Here is a 22,870-nt window from a genome sequence, read left to right on the forward strand (position 1 = left end):
AGAGTTAGGGAAGATCCTCGATGGTCTCTCGCCTTGGTTGTTTTTTTGCAAACATTTCGTTATCCAAACTAGGTAACATCAGGGGTAATCACAACCATAACCAGCACTGATGATGTTACCCAATTTGGGTAATGAAACATCTGCAAGAAAACAACCAAACTCAGCATCAAGGACCTCTCATTTCAATCCTGATTACAAATATTCTCCTTTATTGGGTCTCCAAAGTTAAAATTCTACATAAAATTTTGAGAAGAAACGTCAAGTTTTCAATACATAATTAAGTATGGCATTTGAACAAAAAGTTTCTTTTAGGACTTAGATTATATAGTTTTCATTTTGAATTATTATTACTAAGATTGATTCACTATATTGACTTCCAAATTTGGACCAAAGTAGCTGATACTACTGAACCAATACAACTTTGCTTTATAGACTTTGTGACTTGATTTTATTCCACCTATTGAATATTAATGTCTGTGAACTGCTGGAGTTTGGAACAAGTGCCTTTCAAATATTCATTCATTTTGAAAATGTCTTAGTACAAATTACAAAAAGCTTTCTTTTAACAAGCAACCTAATAGTAGCCTTATTTTCAGCATTTCTACTCAACTGGTCATTAAAATACTGAAAACACATCTTTATAAGGTTATGAAACAAATCATTTACTTTTTTTAAAAAAAGTTAGGCAAAAAGTAGACATATAATTACAAATGTTAAAAATCTGGCATTGCTCCAGTATTCTGTGCAAGACAAATGGTGTCGGAGACAAATTATGCACCGTTAGAGAAAAGCCACTCTGTTCGTAATTTTAAAAAAAAATCCTATGTGAAGATTATTATCCATTCCAAACAGCTGAGAAGTAATAGCCATCTCTTTTTTTCTTAATGTATTGCAAATTCCCTTATTTATTGCTTTAAATGAAACTCCCTTGTGTTAAGTTCTAGTTTTCCTTTTATCTTCAAAAAGACTCTTCAACATGTACACCTGAACAGCTGACACTATAATCATTACTGCCATGTTGACTATGGACCAGAAGTTTACCCTGTCATAATTGCTTTCTTGTATATTTCTATCACGAGCTTCAAATGCTTTGAGCAGGTTTTGAATCTGAATGCTTTTGCCAAGTCGAGCCTTCACACTGTTGACAGATTCCTAGGAAAAAAAAACACAACCACTAAGTTTTAAAACCAAATATTTTTAAAGAAAAAAAAATAGAACAGAGAATTTAAAAAATTACTCCTAATGTTGACATTGTGAGATCATGCTCCATCCCTCCTGTCCACAGGCCATTGTTCCTAGCTACAATGTTCTGGTCAAGAAGTCTTTTATTCGCAGCTGAAAGGACGCTTCTGCTTTTCATATACTAGGTAAAGGTAAAGCTAAAGATTCCCCTCGTACATATGTGCTAGTCATTCCCGACTCTAGGGGACGATGCTCAAATCCCGTTTCAAAGCCGAAAAGTCAGCGCTGTCCGAAGACATCTCTGTGGTCATGTAGCCGGCATGACTAAACGCCGAAGGTGCACGGAGCACTCTTACCTTCCCAACAAAGGTGGTTCCTATTTTTCTACTTGCATTTTTACATGCCTTCAAAATGCTAGGTTGGCAGAAGCTGGGACAAGTAACGGGAGCTCACTCCGTTATGCGGCGCTAGGGATTTGAACCACCGAACTGCTGACCTTTCTGATCGACAAGCTCAGCATCTTAGCCACTGAGCCACCGTGTCCCTTTTTTTCATATACCATATACTACTAAAATATTGGAAGACCACAAATCATCCTCTTTCAGCCAGACTTGTTCAGCTAAAAATTCCTTTGATCTTAATGTTCTCTAAGATGAATATAGTTTTTTTTAAAAAAAATTAGCACTCACAATACTCCTGATACGCCAGTCTTTATGTTTGTAAATACAGGTAGTCCTCAACCTATGACCACAATTGAGCCCAACATTTATGTGGCTAAGTGAGAAATTTGTTAAGTGAGTTTTGCCCCAATTTATGACTGCCACATTTGTTAAGCAAATCACTGAAGTTGTTAGTAACATGGTTGTTAAGGGAATCTGGCTTCCCCATTGACTTTGCTTGTTAGAAGGTACAAAAGATGATCACATGAACTCAGGGCACTGCAGCCATCATAAATAAGAATCAGTTGTCAAACATCTGAATGTGAATCACATGACTATAGGGATGCTGCAATAATCATAAGTGGAAAATGGTCATAAGTCACTTTTTTCAGAGTTGTAACTTTGGTCACTAAATGAACAGTTGTAAGTCAAGGACTACCTGTATACTATTCCAGTGTTGCTATTCCAAGCATGTATGCCCTCTTTATCTCATTCTTCCACCACAGAGAAAAAGTGAAGTTTTCAAAACATTCTGAATTTGAACCACTTTGAATCCTAATAAAAAAATGCTAATAGTGTGTATTACAGGAAATAAATGTTAATGCAGCGATGGCGAACCTATGGCACGCGTGCCACAGGTGGCAAGCGGAGCCATTTGTCAGGGCATGTGAGGTGATGCCCTGTCAGCTGGCCAGCTGAGTTCACCATTCGTCCTCCCAGAAGCTTTATAGGACCCTGGGGAGGGCGAAAAGAGCCCCCCCCCCGCCTCTACTCCCTGGAGGCTTCATGAGCTTCCCTGAAGCCTCCGGAGCGCAAAAAAACGGCCCGATGGGCAAACCGGAAGTTTGGGAACGGACTTCCTGTTTGCTCGAAGGGTCGTTTTGACTGCTCCGGAGGCTTCAGGGAAGCCTCTTGAAAGTCCCTGAAGCCTCCAGAGCGCTTAAAACGACCCTCCGAGCAAACCAGAAGTGACTTCCGGTTTGCTCGGAGGATCGTTTTGACTGCTTGGGAGGCTTCAGGGAAGCCTCCTGAAGCCTCCGGAGGGCTTCCGGGGGGGGGGGGGCGGAGGTGGCTGTTTTCACCCTCCCCATGCTCCTATAAAGTCTCTGGAGCAAAAATGGGGGGGTTGCGCCTGTAGTGCGCGCATGCGCACTGGGAGGGTCGCACACTGCATTATGGATGCGGCGTGCCTGCACACGACCCCCCCTGCGCTCCCCCCACTTATGGCACGCGAGCCAAAAAAGGTTCACTATCGCTGTGGTAATGTAATCAATAGGGATAGATGTGCAATAGATGCTACATTGTCCTATTTGCAATCCAATTTTGATTCAGTGAAAAAAAGAACAAACAGTCATACATTCCACAAGAGCTGGCTATGTTACATACCAGAATATCTTCTAACTTCATATCTAGAAGCTCTGTTCCAGTTGCATATTTTCCCCAATCATCTTCTTCTTCTTCCATGTTATCTAAGATCAGTTCAAAGAAAATCACTTTCTCTGATAGGGTGCTAAATGTGTTGTCAAAGCAGAACATGTAATCACCTTCCTCTGTCTCCACTCTGTTAACATAAGACATTGCAGTTTAATACACTGTAGAGGCAGTTATATTCCTTCTAAATCTCTTAATGACAGTACTCTGAAACTTTAAAAGGATACAGCTAATGTTACATCTTCTAAACTGCTGCAGCACCATGGGTCACTAGAAATTTGCAGGGATGCTGCAATTGTTGATGAAAAGAACAATATTTAACATCTGTTGGACATTGGCTTAATATTGCCGTTTCCCTTAAAAATTTAAAACATCCCACAGTATCTTGGTGAGTTCACTAATTGTCTTAAGCCACGGTTCCCAAACTCATAACACAGCATGCCATGAAAGAATTATAGACACTAAAGACACTGTGAAGCAAAAAACTTTGGGAACTTCGAACCTAGCCTATTTCAACTGCAGAAAGACAAGATTTTAAGTAATCTCCCTTTCTATAACAGTTCCCTATACCTTGCTTCATATCTTTCAAAAAGATCTCACCATCTTTTAGACAATTTGGGGGAGAGGGGGATGTACAGCAAGGGTCGCTCAACCCTTCTGTGAATTTTCTTTTTTCAAAATCAGGATCTGCCAAGTGAGTCTTCTATGGTTTTTAAACTTACGTGTGGACACCGTCTGATTTTCTCTGTTCAAAAACTATGGTTTCATGTTTTGGTGATACAAGGTGAAAATCCACATCTAAACCTGCTCCGTCTAGTACCTAAGAATGCAACAAAGATAGAAATTAAACGAGTACTCATCAACTTAAGAAATTGGCATATGAGGTTTTTAAAAACCGGTCTTAAAGTGAACGAAGTGATACAAGCCTGTGAACCGGACGTGGAAGCCATTGAGGACATCTAATTTATATAGTAAGGGAGAACTGTATATAACAGTATATCAAAATATTATTTAATAGATTAGATAAACATGGCCCAAGATTTTGTGAAAGCAACAGCCTTTTTATTCTAGCCCCGTGATGGCGAACCTATGGCATGCGTACTACAGGTGGCATGCAGAGCCATTTGTTAGGGCATGTGAGGCGTTGCCCTGTCAGCTCCAGAGTGCATGCGCACGCTGGCCAGCTAACTTCGGTCTTCTTTTGAGGCTGTTTTTCGCCCTCCGGAGGCTTCCTTGAAGGCTTCTTGAAGCCTCCAGAGCCCGAAAAACTGGCCCTATGGGCAAACTGGAAGTTCAGGAATGGATTTCCGAATTGCTCATAAGGCCGTTTTTTGCCCTCCGGAGCCTTCAGAAGGCCCTTCTGGTTTGTCTGAAGGGCCATTTTTCACGCTCTGGAGGCTTCAAGAGCCTTCAGGGAAGGGAAGGCTCCTGAAGGCTCCGGAGGTCGAAAAACGGCCCTACAGACAAAATGGAAGTCACATTCCCGAACTTCCGGGTTCCCCATAGGGCCATTTTTCGCCCTCCCCAGGCTCCTAGAAAGCCTCTAGACCCTGGGGAGGATGAAAAAAGCGTGCCAAAAGCTAGGGAGGGGGGCCGCCGGTCGTGTGCGCATGCACGCGAGGTGTGGCACGTGCATGCGGGCTGGGGTCGCATGGACAACCTTCCTCTGCTCCCCCTACTTTTGGCACGGGAGCCAAAAAAGGTTAGCCATCACTGCTCTAGCCTTTACTTGTTCTTCATGTTACAAAGAACAATATCAGCATTCTTCTTCACAAAAAAAAAAAACCCTGTCATTACACAAAAATACTTATTCCATGATTGACATCTATGCCACCTATGGCACTTAGCCCCTTCTATTTGTATAACCCAAGTCACCTTGAGATAGATGGCAGATAAATTTTATACACACACCTATAAAAATAACCACTCCTTCCCAATAATGAAAAGGAAATTTAAAAGAATACTAATATGGCAGGAGTTAATTTGAAACGAACTGTCTAGTAACCTTAAGTAGAATTAATCTACAAATTCATTTGTTTTGTCATTAATAAATCATGCTGCATAAAATACAGAATAGAATAAAAGTACACGTAAGCAATAAGCAACAGGTTGTTCCGTGCCACTGGAGAAGAAACTGTTCATATCCCATGTAGTCAAATTATCATTTAAACTATCTATTCATCTCAGTCAGTTCATTGTAGGCTTATTTGGCTTTCACAATCTGAGTATACTGCAGAATTTTGTTATGTAGACTTGTCAGTCCAAGCTTCTAAAAACCAGTTTGATCAAGCTGTGTCGCTGATATTTAGCTAGTCTGTTTGCTCTGTAAAACAAACACGAACTACCACATTCCCTCAACCTAGACTAGCCATCACATGGACATGCAGGACTCTCAGGTTCCTAGCAAGCATGGCCAACAAACAAACTAGAAGAAATGAATGTAACCTATTCGTCTGGAATGTACCAACTTGGGAAAGGCTAGATGATAGCCAGAGATGTGAATGCTTCATTCTTTAAAGTTTTGATACTGCAAATAATTTTTCTAAACCACCTGAAGGCCAGACAAGGAATAATGGATGGAAACTGATCAAGGAGAGATTCATCCTAGAAATAAGAAGAAATATTCCAACAGTGAGAACATGGAACAGCTTGCCTTCAGAAGTTGTGGGGGCTTCATCATTGGAAGCTTTCAATAAAGAGACTGGACTGGACCGTCATCTGTCAGAAATGATTTCCTGCTTAGGCGGAGATTGGACTAGATGACCTGCAACCATGATGGCGAATCTATGGCACGTGTGCCGGAAGTGGCATGCAGAGCCATCTCTCCGGGCACACCAGCCGCTGCCTGTTGCTCTTCTGGTGTGCACATGCGCAGAGGACAGCTGGTCTTCACATGCGCATGCGCACCAGAAACCAAAAGACCAGCACGCATGCGGGAAACTGGAAGTTCAGCTTCCCGGCGCATGCATGTGTGCTGGGGAATTGCTCTTTTGGTTTCCAGCATACACGAATACGCGCTCCCATTTCAACACTCGGTGCTGAAAAGGTTTGCCAACACTGACCTACACGGCACCTTCCAACTCTGTTATTCTATTTAGTTATATAATAAAGACGAATAGGTCCTAAAGATTTGACTTGCAACTTTTAAATTAAATCCAAGACAAAAACGGAGAACCTGACCAAAAATGATTATATTCACATAATCACACTGCGTTTCTGCAATATTAATACAAGGTTTGTGCCCTGCCTATCGCCATGTGAATCTGGGCACAGTGACCAATACTTTACGTCACTTCTTTCTAGTGGCCTTAAATAAGTGTGCAGTGTAAGAGGAAACCGCAGATTTGAACTTTTCCCAGGACAGTGTCTTTGAAGCGCATACTTCCTCTTTAGCAGGGGATATTTTCCTCTTGTGGGTTGAATCAAAAGCTTGCTCTCTTGCCTACCGATTCTTGGAAAAACTCGGGCACTGAACTTCAAGCTGGGCACCCATATAAAAACACACCAGCTGCCCCCTCACCCCTTCTTTTGCTACCACGATTTCATATATAGGCGATCTAACCCCGATCTTCCACCCTCCTCACCTGGAACTCGATCTCCAACGTGGCCTCCTTCTTCATGGGCTGGAAGAAGCACTCCTTCCGGCCGGCGGGTAACGTGAAGGTGAAGTCGCTGTCTAGAGAAGCAACAAACCCCCAAACTCTAGGCGGTGGGGGAAGCAGCAGCAGCAGCAACGGGACGAAGACTAGCCAACGCTGCCCGGTCGCCGTCCTCATCCTCAAAAGCTCCGCAAGCAGGGTAGGAGGGGGGAAAAGTCCGGAAACTGCAAGCCGCAGATTACAACTCCCGCCACCTCTAACGAGGGCGAGTCTCACACGCGTCGGGACGTGCAGGGTTAGGACGGTGATGGGCGGGGGGGGGGGTGTTGGGTGTTAATAAGAGAAAGAATACCCACAATACACAGCCTGAGGAGGCGGGTTGCGTCAAGAAAGATACGCCCCTTTTTAAAAACGTCGGTGGATCTCTTAAAAAGGAGTTGCTTTTAAGAGCTGGGTTTGCAAGGCACGGCGGGGAATGTAGTCCGCCCTGCGTTCAAATGAGAGCAGGGAGCGAAAAGAAGGAGAACCGCAGGACTACCACTCCCGAGAGCGCGAGAAGCCGAGACAACGAACCAATAGACGGCGACCGCTTCCTTTTAAGCATCTTCTATTCGCGGAGTTCCTTTTTTTTTAAACCTGCGATCCTGCGCGGTTAGAACGAGTAGTTCCCAGGACCGCGAATTGAAAAGCAAAAGTAAAGCGTTACGCTGACTCGTTATATATATATTAAAAAAAAAACGCGGAGGGAAGGGATAAGAAAGGGATTCTTTTTCGTGGGAGCCTATCTAAAGGCTCTAAAGGTTACCTTGGTGACGTTGTTCCCAACTGTCAATCCGAGAGGGGGGGGGTTAATATTTGGGTCACTGTAATGCGGCTCTTAATAGAGTTCAATGGGGGCATAAGGAGTGCTCACTCTATGGGGAGGGGGGAGGAGAAAGAAGTTGCTAAGCAACGGAAGGCTTGTGGCCTGGAACCCGCGTGGTCCAGGCGGTTCAGTAGCTGAGGGAGAGAAGGTGGCGGTGCCTTTGAGTGTGGAGCGATTTATTTATTCGTTTTATTTTATTTTCACTTTTTTTTTCTGAACCTCCCATTTCTCCGAGTGTTACTCTTTGGGGGACCCGGAGCGCTGAGAGAAAGCATGACATTACATAGAGGTGAGGGAGGAGGAATATTGAGCGTCTCGGCCGGTTGCTGGTGGCGGAGACTGAATTGAATTTCGGGAATAAAGACGAGGCCGTGAAGAAGCCCTTCTGAGGGGAGGAAAAAAGCACTATAAGGTTTTTTCTCTCTCACGACCCTTTCTCGGTGTAAAAAAAAAAGAGAGCCCAAAGTAGCTTCTGTTTTATGGTTTATATTTATCAGTATTTGCCATAAATGGATGCCTTCATAGAATATCGAGTCGTGTAAAAATATTAAGCCAATTAGATATTAATAACTAAATTGGAAAAATCCTATTAAAAAATAATAATAGGAAGAGTAACATGGTTTTAAATTTTTGCAAATATCCTCAGTGTCTGGCAAATAATTTTGATTTCAAGGATCCCTGAAAGGAACACTGAGCTAGGGGAATTAGTAAGAGCTTCAGGATCCCTTATCTTTGAATGTTATTTTTATGATAATTTTTATTAGATTTTTAAAATAGAAACATGAACTAATACCGGTAATGAAAATATAAAAGAGTAAAGAGAGAATAAATCCAAGAGCGTAGAAGGAAAAAGAATGCAAAAATTATTTCTGAAGAAGTGACTTATGATCATTTTTTACAGTTACAATTGTTGCAGCCATGATCATGTGATTAAAATTCAGATGTTTGGCAATTGACTGGTATTTATAACAGTCACAATGTCCTGGAATAATGTGACCACCTTTTACTAACTTTTGCCAACCAAATTCAATGGGGAAGCTAGATCCCCTTACCAACTGTTACTAACTTAATAACTGCAGTGATTCACTTAATAAGTGTCACAAGAAAGGTTGTAAGATGTGTTTGGCTTTCTTACATGTACACCAAGCATGATAAGTCCCTTGTTCATATTTTTAGCATAAATTTGAAGCACATCTATCTGTTTAGGCACTTTTTCCAGTGACAAATATCATTTTATAAAATTATGTGAATTTCAGTCCTTTCATCCACATATTCTTGCATTGTTTCATTTGTATATTATAACCAAACATTTTTCCCATTTTATCATTAATTCACTTTTTTCTTGTTTCAAATTTAACAAAAAGGTTATATGTTCATCAATTTGTACATAGTTCTGAAAACAGGTTAATTCAGTATAGAGTTAAATGTTAACGTCATTCACATGTATAAGAGTGTAACATCAATTGTATAAATACATATTAAAATGAGTGATGCCTACTATTCAGAAAACCTAAGCCAGTTAAAACTACTGTAATTTTAAAGAACTTTCAAAGGAAAAAGTGGAATCAATTATAAAAAAGTTGTCCAGTAATATCAGATAAATAATGTATTTAATAAGTTTCTTTCCTAATAAAAGAGATCTTAATAAAGCTGAATATGTACTATAAGTATCAAACTAAACTTAATTCTTCTAGAGAGCTACCTCATCTAGGCTGAAATTGATGTATTTTCTTCTGTGGTCTAATCAGGAACATCTTGTCTGGTTTAAAGCTCAATTTAGCTGTCATCCAGTCCATCCCTACCACAAGTCCCAGATTTAGTACATCAGCATCAAGTACCTTGATGATTCTCCTAATAAAGATTTATAATGAACCCTGAGGATACAGATGTGTCTATGGAAATCTTACATACATTTGTATCTATGGAATATTAATGTACTAACATGAAGGAGTATAGCATTATAAACAGTATTATCTTGAAAACAACCTCCATGGCATTCAAATCAGTACAGTAGACCCTGTGTTGGTTGGATTTCTGTTAACTAGAGTATGTGACTTATGCACCCTTTGTATTTATGCAGGGCACTTTCTCCTTGTAATCACCTTCTATTCATCATTGGGTATTATTATTCAACTTACAGTATTCCTATCAATTTAAAATGACCATAAATTGAAGTTTTTTTTCCAAACAACTAATTGTTTGATAGTTATTAATATTAAGAAACAGTAGTATGAAAGTGGCTTAATGTATTTGTGCAGCTAGAGTTAGCATTGCTTTCTGTAATGATGAGAATTAAAAAGCAATTTTTCAAAGTGAAAGATATTACTGTTCTCTTTTTAGTTATTTATTTCAGACAAATGAATACAAATGGAACCTAACTCATGGGCTTCCAGTGATCAACAAGAAGATGTGGAAGATTTGCTTGCGAACATTGTAGCATTAAGAGGTCATCTAAAGAAAACAGAAAAAACTTTACAAGACTTGGGAGAACAGCTTTATAGGTATACCTGTATGGAACTAAAGTTACTGTTACTGATATGCTTATTTGCATTGTGTTTATATCCTAACTGAGATTTCTGTAAGAATAATTAGTGTAAAAAATTGAAGTAATATGTTTCTTTTATTTTTGTTTTTCCAGTAATAATTCACATAATTCTGAACTTGGCGTTCATGAGCTTGAAATTTTAACACTGGAAGATCTGGCTGATACTTCTGAATTACAGAATAATACTGTGAGCAAAATGTCTTGGCATAACAGTGATTCTTCAAGAAAATCCAGAAGCAAAGTAATTATTTGAAAATTTGCTCATTTCTAGCAGTATGCCTACATTATCTTTGATTTATCCCAAATCCTGATACTGTTGATCCTTAAAATTAAAAATGAACAACATTTGTGTTTATTACAAATGTGTTTTTTTGTAGTCATATTCACTGGCTTTTGATAAGAGCATGGAAGAGGAAAATGAACTTCTAAGGGACAAACTGAATGTAGTCCGTGAAAACAATGCTTCGTTAATTTCTCAGAACCACAAACTAATGAACGAAATTGAAACAATAAAGTTTGAACTGAACCAGTCAAGAGCACAAGTAGGTATCTTAAAAAGCATGTTTATTACCTACTATATTGTTAATTATACCCTATAACAGCGATGGCTAACCTTTTTTGGCTCGCGTGCCATAAGTGGGAGCAAAGGGTGGTCGTGCGCGGGCATGTCGTACCCATAATGCAATTAGTGCTCCCCCAGTGCGCATGCGCGCACTACAGGCGCAACCCCCCATTTTTTGCATCCTTTTTTTGCTCTCCCCAGGCTCCAGAGGCCCTCCCTGAAGCCTCCAGAGGGCAAAAAAAGACCTTATGAGCAAACCAGAAGTCACTTCCGGTTTGCTTGGATGGTCGTTTTGAGCGCTCCGGAGGCTTCAGGGACCTTCAGGAGGCTTCCCTGAAGCCTCCGGAGCACTTAAAACGATCCTCCGAGCAAACCGGAAGTCCGTTCCCAAACTTCCGGTTTGCCCATAGGGCGTGTTTTTGCGCTCCGGAGGCTTCAGGGAAGCTCATGAAGCCTCCAGAGGGCCTCCGAGGGGGGGGGGCAGGGGAGGCTCTTTTCGCCCTCCCCAGTCTCCTTATAAAGCCTCTGAAGCCTGGGGAGGGCAAAAAGTGGCTTTTAAAAAGGGTGAACTCAGCTGGCCAGTGCGCGCATGTGCGCTGGCCAGCTGACAGGGCAGCGCCTCACGTTCCCTGACAAATGGCATAGATTCGCCATCCCGGCCCTATAATATTCTCCTTTATGTTGAATTGTAATGTGTAATGTTTTTATGTTGCCACTTAGGAATATTTAGGTGCATTTTTTAAATATTACCTTGGCTCAGATTTGAAGGAGTGAATTTTAAAATGGCATAATGATGTATTTTACTCTATTAAAACCATTGTTCCATCTTTCTATATTTATTTATTATTGTATGTATGTTCCAGCATAACTCTGGAGCGCCTTGAGCAATTTCAATTTCAACTTGGTACACAGATGACTTACCCTCTGGAAACAAATACTGGGGGGGATAAAATACCTCTGATGTGGGTGTGGGTGTCTGTCTCTGTGTGTTCCAGCATAACCCTGGAATTCCTGGGCCATTAAGGAGAATGAGTACGGCATCCTAGAGTGGCAATTGTTTGTGATGTCAGTTCCTTCGCAGCTTCCTCTGGAAAGCCAGCCATGACATTCATCCTCCAGTGGACCAATGGAGAAGCGCCTGATGGATTTCTGGCAAAGTGCCAGGATCGTAGACAGGACAGGAAAGAGGAACACGGGAGGGGGAAGGTTGATGGGCATGAGAGCAGAGGGGAGAAAGGCCCCTCTCAATGGCTTCCTGTTAGACAAACACTTCAGGGCAAAGTGCCAGGATCATAAATAGAGTGAGAAAGAGGAGCGCATGGGAAGGGGAAGGGAGAGGGCAGGGATGATGGGCATGGGAGTAGGGGGAAGAAAGGCCCCTCTCAATGGCTCCCTGTCATTTATAGACTTTGACGTCTATAAATACCAGGGCAACGCCAGGTTATGAGCTAGTGGACTACAAACCTTGATATGTCTCTTTCACACATTACATTTTAAGCGCCCACAGCAATATTAGATCACCAAAAATCAGTCCTAAGCTTGCAACATTTTTGTAGCCTTGTTTTTGCTATAATTGTCAATATTTAAGTATATCGTTAAGTGAAAAAGACAATAATCTTCATAGAATATTTTTATTTCTGTTGGGTTATCGACTAACTTAAAGTATCATGCTATGTGCAGATAAAAAATATTGGAAATTAGTAAAGAAATACTGTATTTATATTGCTAACTTGAAGTTTTTGGAATAATTTGGAATAATTTTTGGAAGTAGCAAAAAATAGATTGAAAAAGAAGTTTGTAATCAAATAAGTATACAAATGATCTATTAAAAAGAACAATAATGGATTCTTCCTTTTTACCTTATTTTTCCAGATATCTTTCCTGGAATCTACTTTGGGTACACGTTCAGTCCATATTCCAGTATTAGAAGAACAGATAGTAAACTTGGAAGCAGATGTTCAAGCTCAGGATAGACTTCTAAAGTAATTGTTGTTTAATTTTTTTTTCTAATTTGCAAGGTTCATTCATTTACTATTTTCCACTTGGTGCTTGGTTCACTCATTTCATATTGAGATGAATGTTGTATCAAGCTGTATCAAGTTGGGGTTTTCTTTCTGAAAATAAGGTATACTCTAGGCCCTCCAGTTTTGGGAATTCTTTATCTCTTGTTTTGAAGGGGGTTGCACTATCCCAAACAGAACCAGAGCAAATTTGGGGATCCTCCTAAACGTATAGCTCCTGTTTGAGGATTAGATAGCAACTGTGGCCAGGTCAGTCTTTGCAGAACTTTGTGTTATGTGCTAGTTTCACCTTTTCCTTGGATAGGAGTCTCTGCTCACTGTCACTCACAGCTTGGTCATCTTCTGGATAGACTATTCTATATCCATTGGAATCTGTTAATTAGCATTCTTGAGATATTTGTATTGTATCTGTATTTGATGGGTTTGTCTGTGTTTGCTTGTTTTAATTTCAATTAATTGTCTACTTATTTTCTATTGGGGAGGGATTGATTTTTAAAAAAATATTATTGTTGTTAGCTGCCACAGTCTTTGGTTTGAAGTGAGTAACGATAGTGAATGTAGAAATGAATGAATGAATGTTCTACCTCTTCCTATCTTCCTAGAAAACTAATTTGAATACAGGATAGCAATTGGGATTGGAATATCCATTGGTAAATAATGTCATAAAGTGCAATAGTATCGCTTAGTCATTGCAATCCCTGAGTCCTGGTTGCCGTCATTAAGTGAATACCTTGGTCATTAGGCGATGCAACTTCCTGCTGGCTTCCCATGATCAAAGTCAATGGTGAATCCTCAGGAAATTGCAAGTCCATGCCCACAGATATGTGGGAAGGAGTGAGGGGTGCATGGAGGTATGGGGATGGGTAAGGAATATACATGAGATTCACTGCATGGCATGGCAAGAGTGTATGAGTGCACAAGTGATGTACAAAAGGCATGGGTCAGGGAAGGCAGGCAAAAGACGTAAGTCATGAGAGTGTGTGACAGGCATGGTGTGGATTAGGGAGTGTGATTATGTACACGAGTTGTGTGAATTGGGCAAAGTATACAAGGTGGTGTGCAATAGGCAAGTCACTGGCAGGGTTGGGGACAGTGCAAGGAGGTGTGTAATAGGTGCCAATCAGTTGAGAAGAGTTCACAAAGGTATGTGACAGGCACCATGCAGGTCAAGGAGGGGGTCCGGGGATATGGGGTGGGGTGGGGTGGGGTGGGGGTGCGTGACTGGGTGATGTAAATGCAGAAAGACCTGGCAGAGAGTACACGGATGGGAGAAACTTAACCAGTGACCTGCTGGCTTCCCCATTGTGTTTTTGGAGAAGTTGGTAGGAAAGATGACAAATAGCAATCATATGAGGCACATAAGTATGATGGGTTGCCAAGCACCAGATTGTGATCATGTGACCACGAAAGGAATAGAATAAAATTTTATTGTCACTTTAAATGTACACTAATCAGCATATATTAAAATGAAATTTCATTGCATTCAGCTCTCAAAAGATAAGCATTATGTATATACTCAATACATACACGCATGTGACAGAGAAACATAACAGTCTAGTTTGAATGTATACATATGGCACAAAAATAATGCTGAGATTGGCAGAACTCTGAGGACCACTCATAACCACTATTCATTCAGTGCTATCATAACTTGGAACAGTCACTGATCTAACAGTTGTAGATCAAGGTGTCCTGGTAAATAATGTTCTGATCTTTAGTGCAGGTGTCCCCAATCCCTTGACCACAGGCCACTAACGGGCTTTGAGCCATTTAGAACCGGGCCATGGAAGTGGTGAGTGAGTGCACATGTATCCCCACTTGCGGTGGGCAAGGGCATGCACATGTGCTCCATTGGTGCGAGCGGCAATCGCACGTGCCCACCGCTGGCATAGAACCATCCACCCACCCCATCTATTCCGCCGGGCCAGAAAGGTTGGGAGACTCTGCCTTAGTGCACATTACTCTGAACTTTATTTCAAATTTCTATACTGAAAATATGATTGGAATTGGGGAGATGAGAATGCTTTCCAGCTGTTAATATATTTGCTATAAGTAAACTTACCATATTGTTTTAAAATCTGTATTTTAGAGATACAGAAGATAAGTTAGAAGAAAGCCAGAAAATGCTAATGGAAAAAGAATATGATTTGCAGCAATTAAAGGAGGATTATAGAAAAATGAAACATGATTTAATTGGATGGTCCAAGCAAGGGAAGAGGTGACAAATTACATGCATTTTTGTGTTTAATTCTGAAATCTTGACAGTTTATATTTTTGCTGTAGAATAATTTTTAATATGCTCAATATTTTTTAAAATAAAGTAGCATTCAGCAGTATTGCTGTATGTCATATATATGTTTGAGTGCATATTGAATATATATATATATATATATATATATATATATATATATACGGTATATATATATATACACGGGGTGTGTGTGTGTGTGTGTGTATATATATATATATATATATATATATATATATATATATATATATATATATGGTATGTATATATATATACGGTATGTATGTATACATATACATATACACACACACATACATACCGTATATATATATATATATATATATATATATATATATATATATATATATATATATATATATATATATATATATATATATATATATATATATATATATGCTGGTTTTGTTGTATTCGGGTCTTTTCCCGTGTAAGGTTGAGATTGTCTTTGCAACGTTTCGGCAGGATCTCACCTGCCATCTTCAAGCTGTGGGCTTAAAATGTATATATATACAAAATCAGCAGGTTGTACTGGTTTTTGAACCAATAAAAATTCCTTGAGGCTGACAAAATCAAGTACATTGAAGTCAAGAAAGTTAGTAGTAAATACATCATGAGAGTGAAGATCTTAAAATCCAAACTCAGTGAAGGAAATACCATCAAGAAAATTAACATTTGGGCAATTCCAGTTATTAGATACACAGCTAGAATAATGGACTGGACTCTGCTTAAGTTTACAGTTGTTATGATTGGTGGGATTACTGGGTATTTTAATGAAATGGCTGCTGCTAAGTAACAATTGGGGGAGGGCCAAACTGAGACATTGAAATAGCCCTTCTGTTTCTCTTGTTTATAGTTTCCAAGTTGTTATATAAAGAAAGCTATGATATAAGCATGTAGAAATAGGATTCTTATTCAGGCCTACATTTTAAATATTATAAGCACTGGTTTAAATGTGCAGAGCGTTAAATGAACAATGGATTCTTTGTTTTTTATATCTAGCTATTGCATCTGCAAAGCTGCTATTGGCATGGAAATAAATGGTAGTGTCTCATTTGTACAATTCTTTAGGTGGAGAGAGGAAATAATATCTTAACATTTCCAATTTGCATACATTTCAGGCTTTACTTTCAGACTTAAATTTATTGGCTTGAAAATAGATGTAGAAAATTATCGGTCCATTTACGCTGTTGCTCTATTTTAGTGGTTGAGCATATTCTATAACTACTCAGACTGAACTTTGCTGCTGTGCTCTGAGACACATTCAAAATGTACATATATATTAAATTTATATGCTGCCATCCTATTATTAAGCGATTTTGGGAGGTTTACAAAATGTTCTTGCATGAATAGATCTGCTTATGAAGGAATGTTTGATCAAAGCTAAATTTATTCTTAATTTCTCATGAAAAACATGTAATTTGGATTCCTTGACATTTTGAAGATATTTATGTAAACCTTCTTAAAACTGAGGTATGTCTGAATGATATCCAACAAATATTTATTATCTGATGTTCAGTTATTGTCTTTTTGTTGATGAACCATTTTTTACCTCTTTAAACTGAGCTGCTATTTTCATTTGAAGAACTGAACAGCAAAGAAATGAAGCACTGTATAATGCTGAGGAGTTGACAAGAACATTTAAACAATACAAAGAGAAAATAACTAATAAACTGGAAAAGGTAAGCAAAGACTACCAAGATATTTATTAGAACATTTTATATACCATGAAGCTATGAATTCAACTATTAGTTCTAAAACTAAAGTCACTACTGTTTAATATGTTTTTGCCTGTACCATGATAGCATCTTAGCCATTAAAAATCAGATTTATTGTAAATCAGAAATATAATTCCTTGCTGTTAAAAGGTTTGGATGATAGAGAAAATGTAATGCTAGTTTATAAGAATTTAGAAGAATACAGATTTACCCAGGAAAAAGTCTATTTGTCCAAAATAAGATGATAATTCAATAGACATGCATATGATTGCATTATTTTTATTTATTTATTTATTTATTTACTTCAATGACCAAACTCTAGAAAACTAAATCATTAAATAATACCTGCAAAGAAAGAAACAAAAATAACCCAAATTACACATAGTCCTCAGCTTACAATCACCCATTTAGCAATTGTTCAAAGTTACAATGGCACTGAAAAAATGATTAACAACTAATCTTTGCACTTCTGACCATTGCATCATTCCAGGGATCACGTGATCTAGGGGCTTGGCAGACTGCCTTATTTTATTATTTGATAAACAGTGGGTTGATTCTGAATATTTATATCTTTTATTCAGGTCCAAGTTGAAGAACAAATGTTAGAAAAAAAGTTAATAGACTGTGTAAATGAAAAGGAGAAGTTGCTCACCCAATGTAATGCCTATAAAAGTGAGCTTGAAAACATAAAAGATCAATTGAGGTAAGAGTCTCTGCTAGATTTTGGCATTTAAACATAGAATTGCTTTTATGATCATGAAGTCTTTTGACATTTGATAATGGATAATGAAAATAGTTGTATGTCCCATTCAAGCCTTATAATGCATATTTTGTCCAGAATACAGTTTTAATAGTAATGGTAATTAGATTCTTCACATTCCTGTGTATTATTTTGTATTCCACAGAATAAGTTTTGGATTTTGAAATATTAGCATTAGATTATTAGCAAACAGGTCGTGAGAGCCACAATTTAGTGGTTGCGGCATCAGGCTAGAAATTGGGAAGTTGTGAGTGCTAGTCGTGCTTTAGGCACAAAGCCAGCTGGATGACTGGATGAGCCAGTCAGTCTCTCTCAGCCTTTGGAACCAGACATTGGCAAGCCACTTCTGAAATCTTTCCAAGAAAACTGCAGGGACTTGTCCAGGCAATAACAAGGAATTAAGATTGACTTAAAGGCACACACAAATACGTAGGTATATATTGTCATGTCTGGTGGCAATAAATATCTTAAGCCAAAAGCTTTTCAAAATGGAGAAATCACTGAACAATCTTTTATAATATAATATGCAATTGGTTTATTGCAAAATTTGAGAGAAGTGTTATTTTTTTTCTGGATTTCAAGAGTGAGATTTAAATCTTCCTCTATTTCAATTTGAAACTTCATTTTTTAGACACTGACAAATGCTTCCAATAATGAAGTTGTTCCCAAACAGGTATATGGAGCTATTTTTTTTCAAAAGCATGAGAGAGACTTGATGGGCTATCTTTCTCATTATAAACCTGATTTATTATTGAGTTTATGTGTGGGGGGGCACTCTATCTGTATCTGGAACCACAGGGTATCACTTTGTAGTTGTTCATGGCAGGCCTTGTGTAAAATGACACCTATAGTTTGGAAAGTTGTCTCCCCTGAAATTTGTGAGGTGCCCACTGTTATATTTTATAGGCCTCTGTTGGAGATTAATCCCTTTTGTCAGGCCTTTTTTATATAAAAGCTAGTTTAATATTCTTCCCATTTTCCTTTACTTTTGCTTTTTCTCTTACTGTATATTTTATATTGTTTTAATTCATACTTTTTATAGTGTATTTTATGTTTTCTCAATCACATTGGATGCTTTAGTATAAAAAGTGATATATATATATAGCTTCCCTCCCCCGCACATGACACACACACACAGCGTGGTCACATGACTGTACTTTGTAACTTTCAGAAGAAAGGGTTCACTTAACTTGCGGATTCACTTAATGACCACTACAAAAATGTCATAAAATTGGATCTTGGCTATGTGGAATGCCTCAACTCACAACTGGAAATCTAGTCCCAATTATTGTCACAGGTAGAGGACTACTTATAAAATATTCTTAATAATCATTTTGAAAAGGAAAAAAATGGACGGTTAAAATTCAAAACTAATCCCTGGAATCTGAAATTGCTGGATGCCACAAATTAGATGATGAGAATTGCCCCAATAAGCCCTTGATTTATTGTCCATAGACTTTATGGTTTACAAAAGGATATTACGGTATGTGAAAAACAGATTTTTAATTTCTGTGTTCAGCTATTCGGAGTATTTTCATAAAACACTAGAAAACCAAAGTATATTGTTCGAAGAACTGTACTACTATACAGGTGAAACTCAAAAAATTGGAATATCTTGCAGAAGTTCATTTATTTCAGTAATGCAACTTAAAAGGTGAAACTAATATGTAAGATAAGACTCATTACATGCAAAGCAAGATAGTTCAAGCCGTGATTTGTCTTAATTGTGATGATTATGGCGTATAGCTCATGAAAACCCCAAATCCACCATCTCAGAAAATTAGAATATTACATGCAATCAATAAAACAAGGATTGTACATAGAACAATATCGGACCTCTGGAAAGTATAAGCATACATATGTACTCAGTACTTGGTTTGGGCCCCTTTTGCAGCAATTATTTAATGGCTTTCTGTCTGGATGTTTTCTTGGGATGAGCCGATAGACAGAGAAAGGAAGCAGTATGCTTCCTCCCATATTTGGACATACCAGGGTTGTAAACTTAATACATACCTATTTCCCTGGCCTAGCTGATAAGGAGGAGAGCCTGTGGCTTAGTGGCAATTACAACTGCCTAATATGTAATACAGCCCTGATTCGATTCCCAGTAAGGGTATGGCTAGCTGATGAGAACTAAATAGCTTGAAATAGATCTATACTAGTCTCCCTTTATTTATTTACCAGCACAAACACAACACAAATAACAAAGGCAACATTAAAAATAATGGCTTTCTGTCTGGATGGTTTTTTGGGATGAGCCGATAAGACAGAGAAAGGAAGCAGTATGCTTCCTCCCATATTTGGGCATACCAGGGGTTGTAAACTTCATACATACATACATACATACATACATACATACATACATACATACATACATACATACATACACACACGTATATCAATATTAAAATGGTGGTGGGCTTGTGTCAATTTATATAATTAACTTGTGTATTTTTGTGCCTGGAGTCTTCCAAGTTGTCAAAGATATGAAGATTTCATATTTCAAAAGATTGTAAATCCACAGCCTGATTTTTAGAATCCATTTTCAAAATAAAATTGGAAATCAAACAGTTATTGTCAAATAAATCATGTTGACAATAAAATAATCTTGAAGAACCTGTTTAATTTTTTTTGCATTTTAGACAATTAACTGAAGAGAACTGTACTGGAATACAAAACCTTAAAACTATGGAAGCAAAAATGTCTGAAGTGGAATTTTTGCTCAAACATTCTCAGCAAAAGAATCAGATCCTTGAAAATAAACTTCAGGAACAAAAAGCAGGACTTCAGGAAAAAAGTGCCATAATAAATGAAAATGTAGATTTAAAAGCACTAATTGAACGACAAAAAGACGAGCTTAACTTGCATTGTCAAGAAATTCAACGTTCAAAAATTGAACTGAAAACTTTAGAAAATGTTATTTTCCAGTTGACCCAAAGGTCATCAAAAGAGGTACAATGATTTCTCTGATACTTTTTGAAGGATGTATTAACTGTGTGTATATTTGTGTGTCTATACTTTCCTAGGCAGGACTAAAATACATATATTAACAGTGATAAAATGCAAAGTCCTCTCTGTATAAATGAAGAGTGCCTTTATCTCTATATAGAAGGATCCTTCTATATCTGTGATGGGGAACCTATGGCATGCGTGCCACAGGTGGCAGGTGGAGCCATTTCTAAGACATTGCCCTGTCAGCTCCTCTGAATGAATAGAATAACTGCATTTATACATCCTTACCTTGACTAGTTGCTGAACAGCTAAGAAAATATTCAAAACGAATTACCGTAGAACAGGTGTTCCCAACCTTCCCGGCTTTACGAACTCACAGAGGAGGGAGAGGGAATAGTTCTGCATGAGTGGCGGGCTAGCACATGTAGCTCCATTTGCTGCTCACACAAATGGAGCTTCACACTTGCACACTCACCCATACACATTTGCCCCACTGTTTCTGCGGTCTGATTCCAAACATGATGCGGTCTGGTAGTGGGCCATGACCCAGGGGTTCGAGATCTCTGCTATAGAATGATCTGTCAGTAGTACACTACGTAGATAAAGAAAGCAATTCCAAACAGGAACTGCTGTGCCATTCTTCTTTCCCCTGATAAAGTGCTTTTGAAAGCACAGTTGTTCCTAATACAGGTAGTCCTTGACTTATCACTACAATTGAGCCCAAAATTTCTGTTGTTAAGCAAGGTATTTTTAGATATTTGCCCCATTTTATGTTATTTTTTTGCCACAGTTAAGTTCCCCATTGACTTTGCTTGTCAGAAGGTTGGAAAATGTGATCACATGACCCGAGGACATATGATTGAGGTACCAAGTGTCTCAATTTTGATCACGTGGCCATGGGGATGCTACAATGGTTGTAAGTGTGAAAAATGGTCATAAATCACTTTTTTTGGTGCCATTGTAAATTTCAACGGTCACCAAACAAATGGTTATAAGTTGAGGATTACTTATAATGGTAGATATTTATGAAGTATTAACTATAGTCCCTTTTTTGCTATGAGAACTACACTTATAATGAGGGAAAGAAAATTAAAAAATGAAATGATGCAGAAGGGACAAAAATATAGGGAATATATTTGTTTTTCCTTTTCTCATTTATCTTACATATTTTTTGGAAATATCCTCACAATTTCCCAACATTTAAAATGTTGAGATGGCCTCATCACTCCTGACTTTTCAAAGATCCTCCAAGACAGGTTTACTTGTGAAGTGGCTCCATTATTGTTAATATGCCTCTTATCATTTTCTTTTCTTGTTTAGTTCTGCTTATATAATTTTTATGTTTTTAATAATTATTATATAATGGTTTTAAGTAATTATTGCTTTATGCCTAATTTTTAATTGGATTTTTGTACATCAACCAAAGTAACTTTCCGTGAGATGTATTGCCATATAAAGTTGAGAAATGAATTGTATCCATGAAGGTCTTCTCGATTAATAATGAATTATAACCAATTTTTTAAAATATTTGTTTCTGTTTTTGCTCATTTTTAGGATAATCACTGTAATGAAATGTGCAGTAATTGGTCTGAAATAGATATTTTTCTGAAAGAAGAGCTAAGGTATTCTTTTAACTGTAATTTATTAAGGATCAAATGAATTCATTATGAATGATTTTAAAAATCAATTATCATATACTATTTTTCTTAGACAAAAAATTAACTTTCAAGAAACTGGAATTCAGAAACTTCAGACAGAATATGTGGCCTATAAATTAGGTCAAGATTTCTCTGAAGACGATGAGGGACAGGAATTAAATTGCCTAGAAACTGAACCCGTAAAACTCAGTGGAAATCAGGCAGGTATGTTTAACGGTTATATGACCCCAGTAGTAAGGCACTGTATTTCTACAAATTAAACTGAAAAAAATGTAATTTGTTTCTGGAATACTAGATAGTTGTTTCTCCAATAATCCACTTAAAAGTACAATAAATGGATCTTGTGATAAAAATGTCCATTATGCTTAATTCTGACTAGTACCACAGTGGTTCAGGAGATGATAAAGCTAAACAGGTCACTTTCTAGACTATATAGAAATAGTAGATCATGTTTATGCTTCATATGGCATTTACTGAAGTATTTTTTTTTCTTTGATACACCATCCCCATGGTCACACAATCAAAATCCAGATGCTTGGCAACTGACTCATACATATGACGGTTGCAGGTCATGTGATCACTTTTTGCAACCTTCTGACAGGCAGAATCAATGGGGAATCCAGATTCACTTAACAGATGCATTACTAACTTA

The 22,870-nt window shown here is 38.2% G+C and overlaps 2 protein-coding genes across 5 annotated transcripts in view; one reads left to right on the plus strand and one right to left on the minus strand.

Annotated features, from left to right (window-relative positions):
* Window positions 1-535: 535 nt before the first annotated feature.
* Window positions 536-7,291, minus strand: TMED5 (transmembrane p24 trafficking protein 5). Its single transcript, XM_081946060.1, has 4 exons — window positions 6,857-7,291; window positions 3,995-4,092; window positions 3,228-3,402; window positions 536-1,152 (listed from the first exon to the last, which is right to left on the minus strand). Exons 1-4 carry the CDS (start codon window positions 7,046-7,048, stop codon window positions 934-936), a joined length of 684 nt encoding a protein of 227 aa, XP_081802186.1. The 5' UTR covers window positions 7,049-7,291; the 3' UTR covers window positions 536-933.
* Window positions 7,292-7,439: 148 nt separating this feature from the next.
* Window positions 7,440-22,870, plus strand: part of CCDC18 (coiled-coil domain containing 18) — a 37,968-nt gene continuing 22,537 nt past the window's right edge. For 2 of the 4 annotated variants that reach the window (XM_081946039.1, XM_081946042.1), the window contains exons 1-11: window positions 7,440-7,565; window positions 10,077-10,237; window positions 10,375-10,522; window positions 10,659-10,823; window positions 12,716-12,825; window positions 14,954-15,082; window positions 16,716-16,812; window positions 17,430-17,551; window positions 20,251-20,560; window positions 22,115-22,182; window positions 22,271-22,422. In XM_081946039.1, coding sequence (XP_081802165.1) covers window positions 10,104-10,237; window positions 10,375-10,522; window positions 10,659-10,823; window positions 12,716-12,825; window positions 14,954-15,082; window positions 16,716-16,812; window positions 17,430-17,551; window positions 20,251-20,560; window positions 22,115-22,182; window positions 22,271-22,422 — 1,435 coding nt within the window. In that variant the 5' untranslated portion in view covers window positions 7,440-7,565; window positions 10,077-10,103. The other 2 variants (XM_081946040.1, XM_081946041.1) reach the window with 2 other exon arrangements.

This window comes from Natrix helvetica (genome assembly GCF_964273705.1).
Source record: "Natrix helvetica genome assembly, chromosome: 3".
NCBI lineage: Eukaryota > Metazoa > Chordata > Lepidosauria > Squamata > Natricidae > Natrix > Natrix helvetica.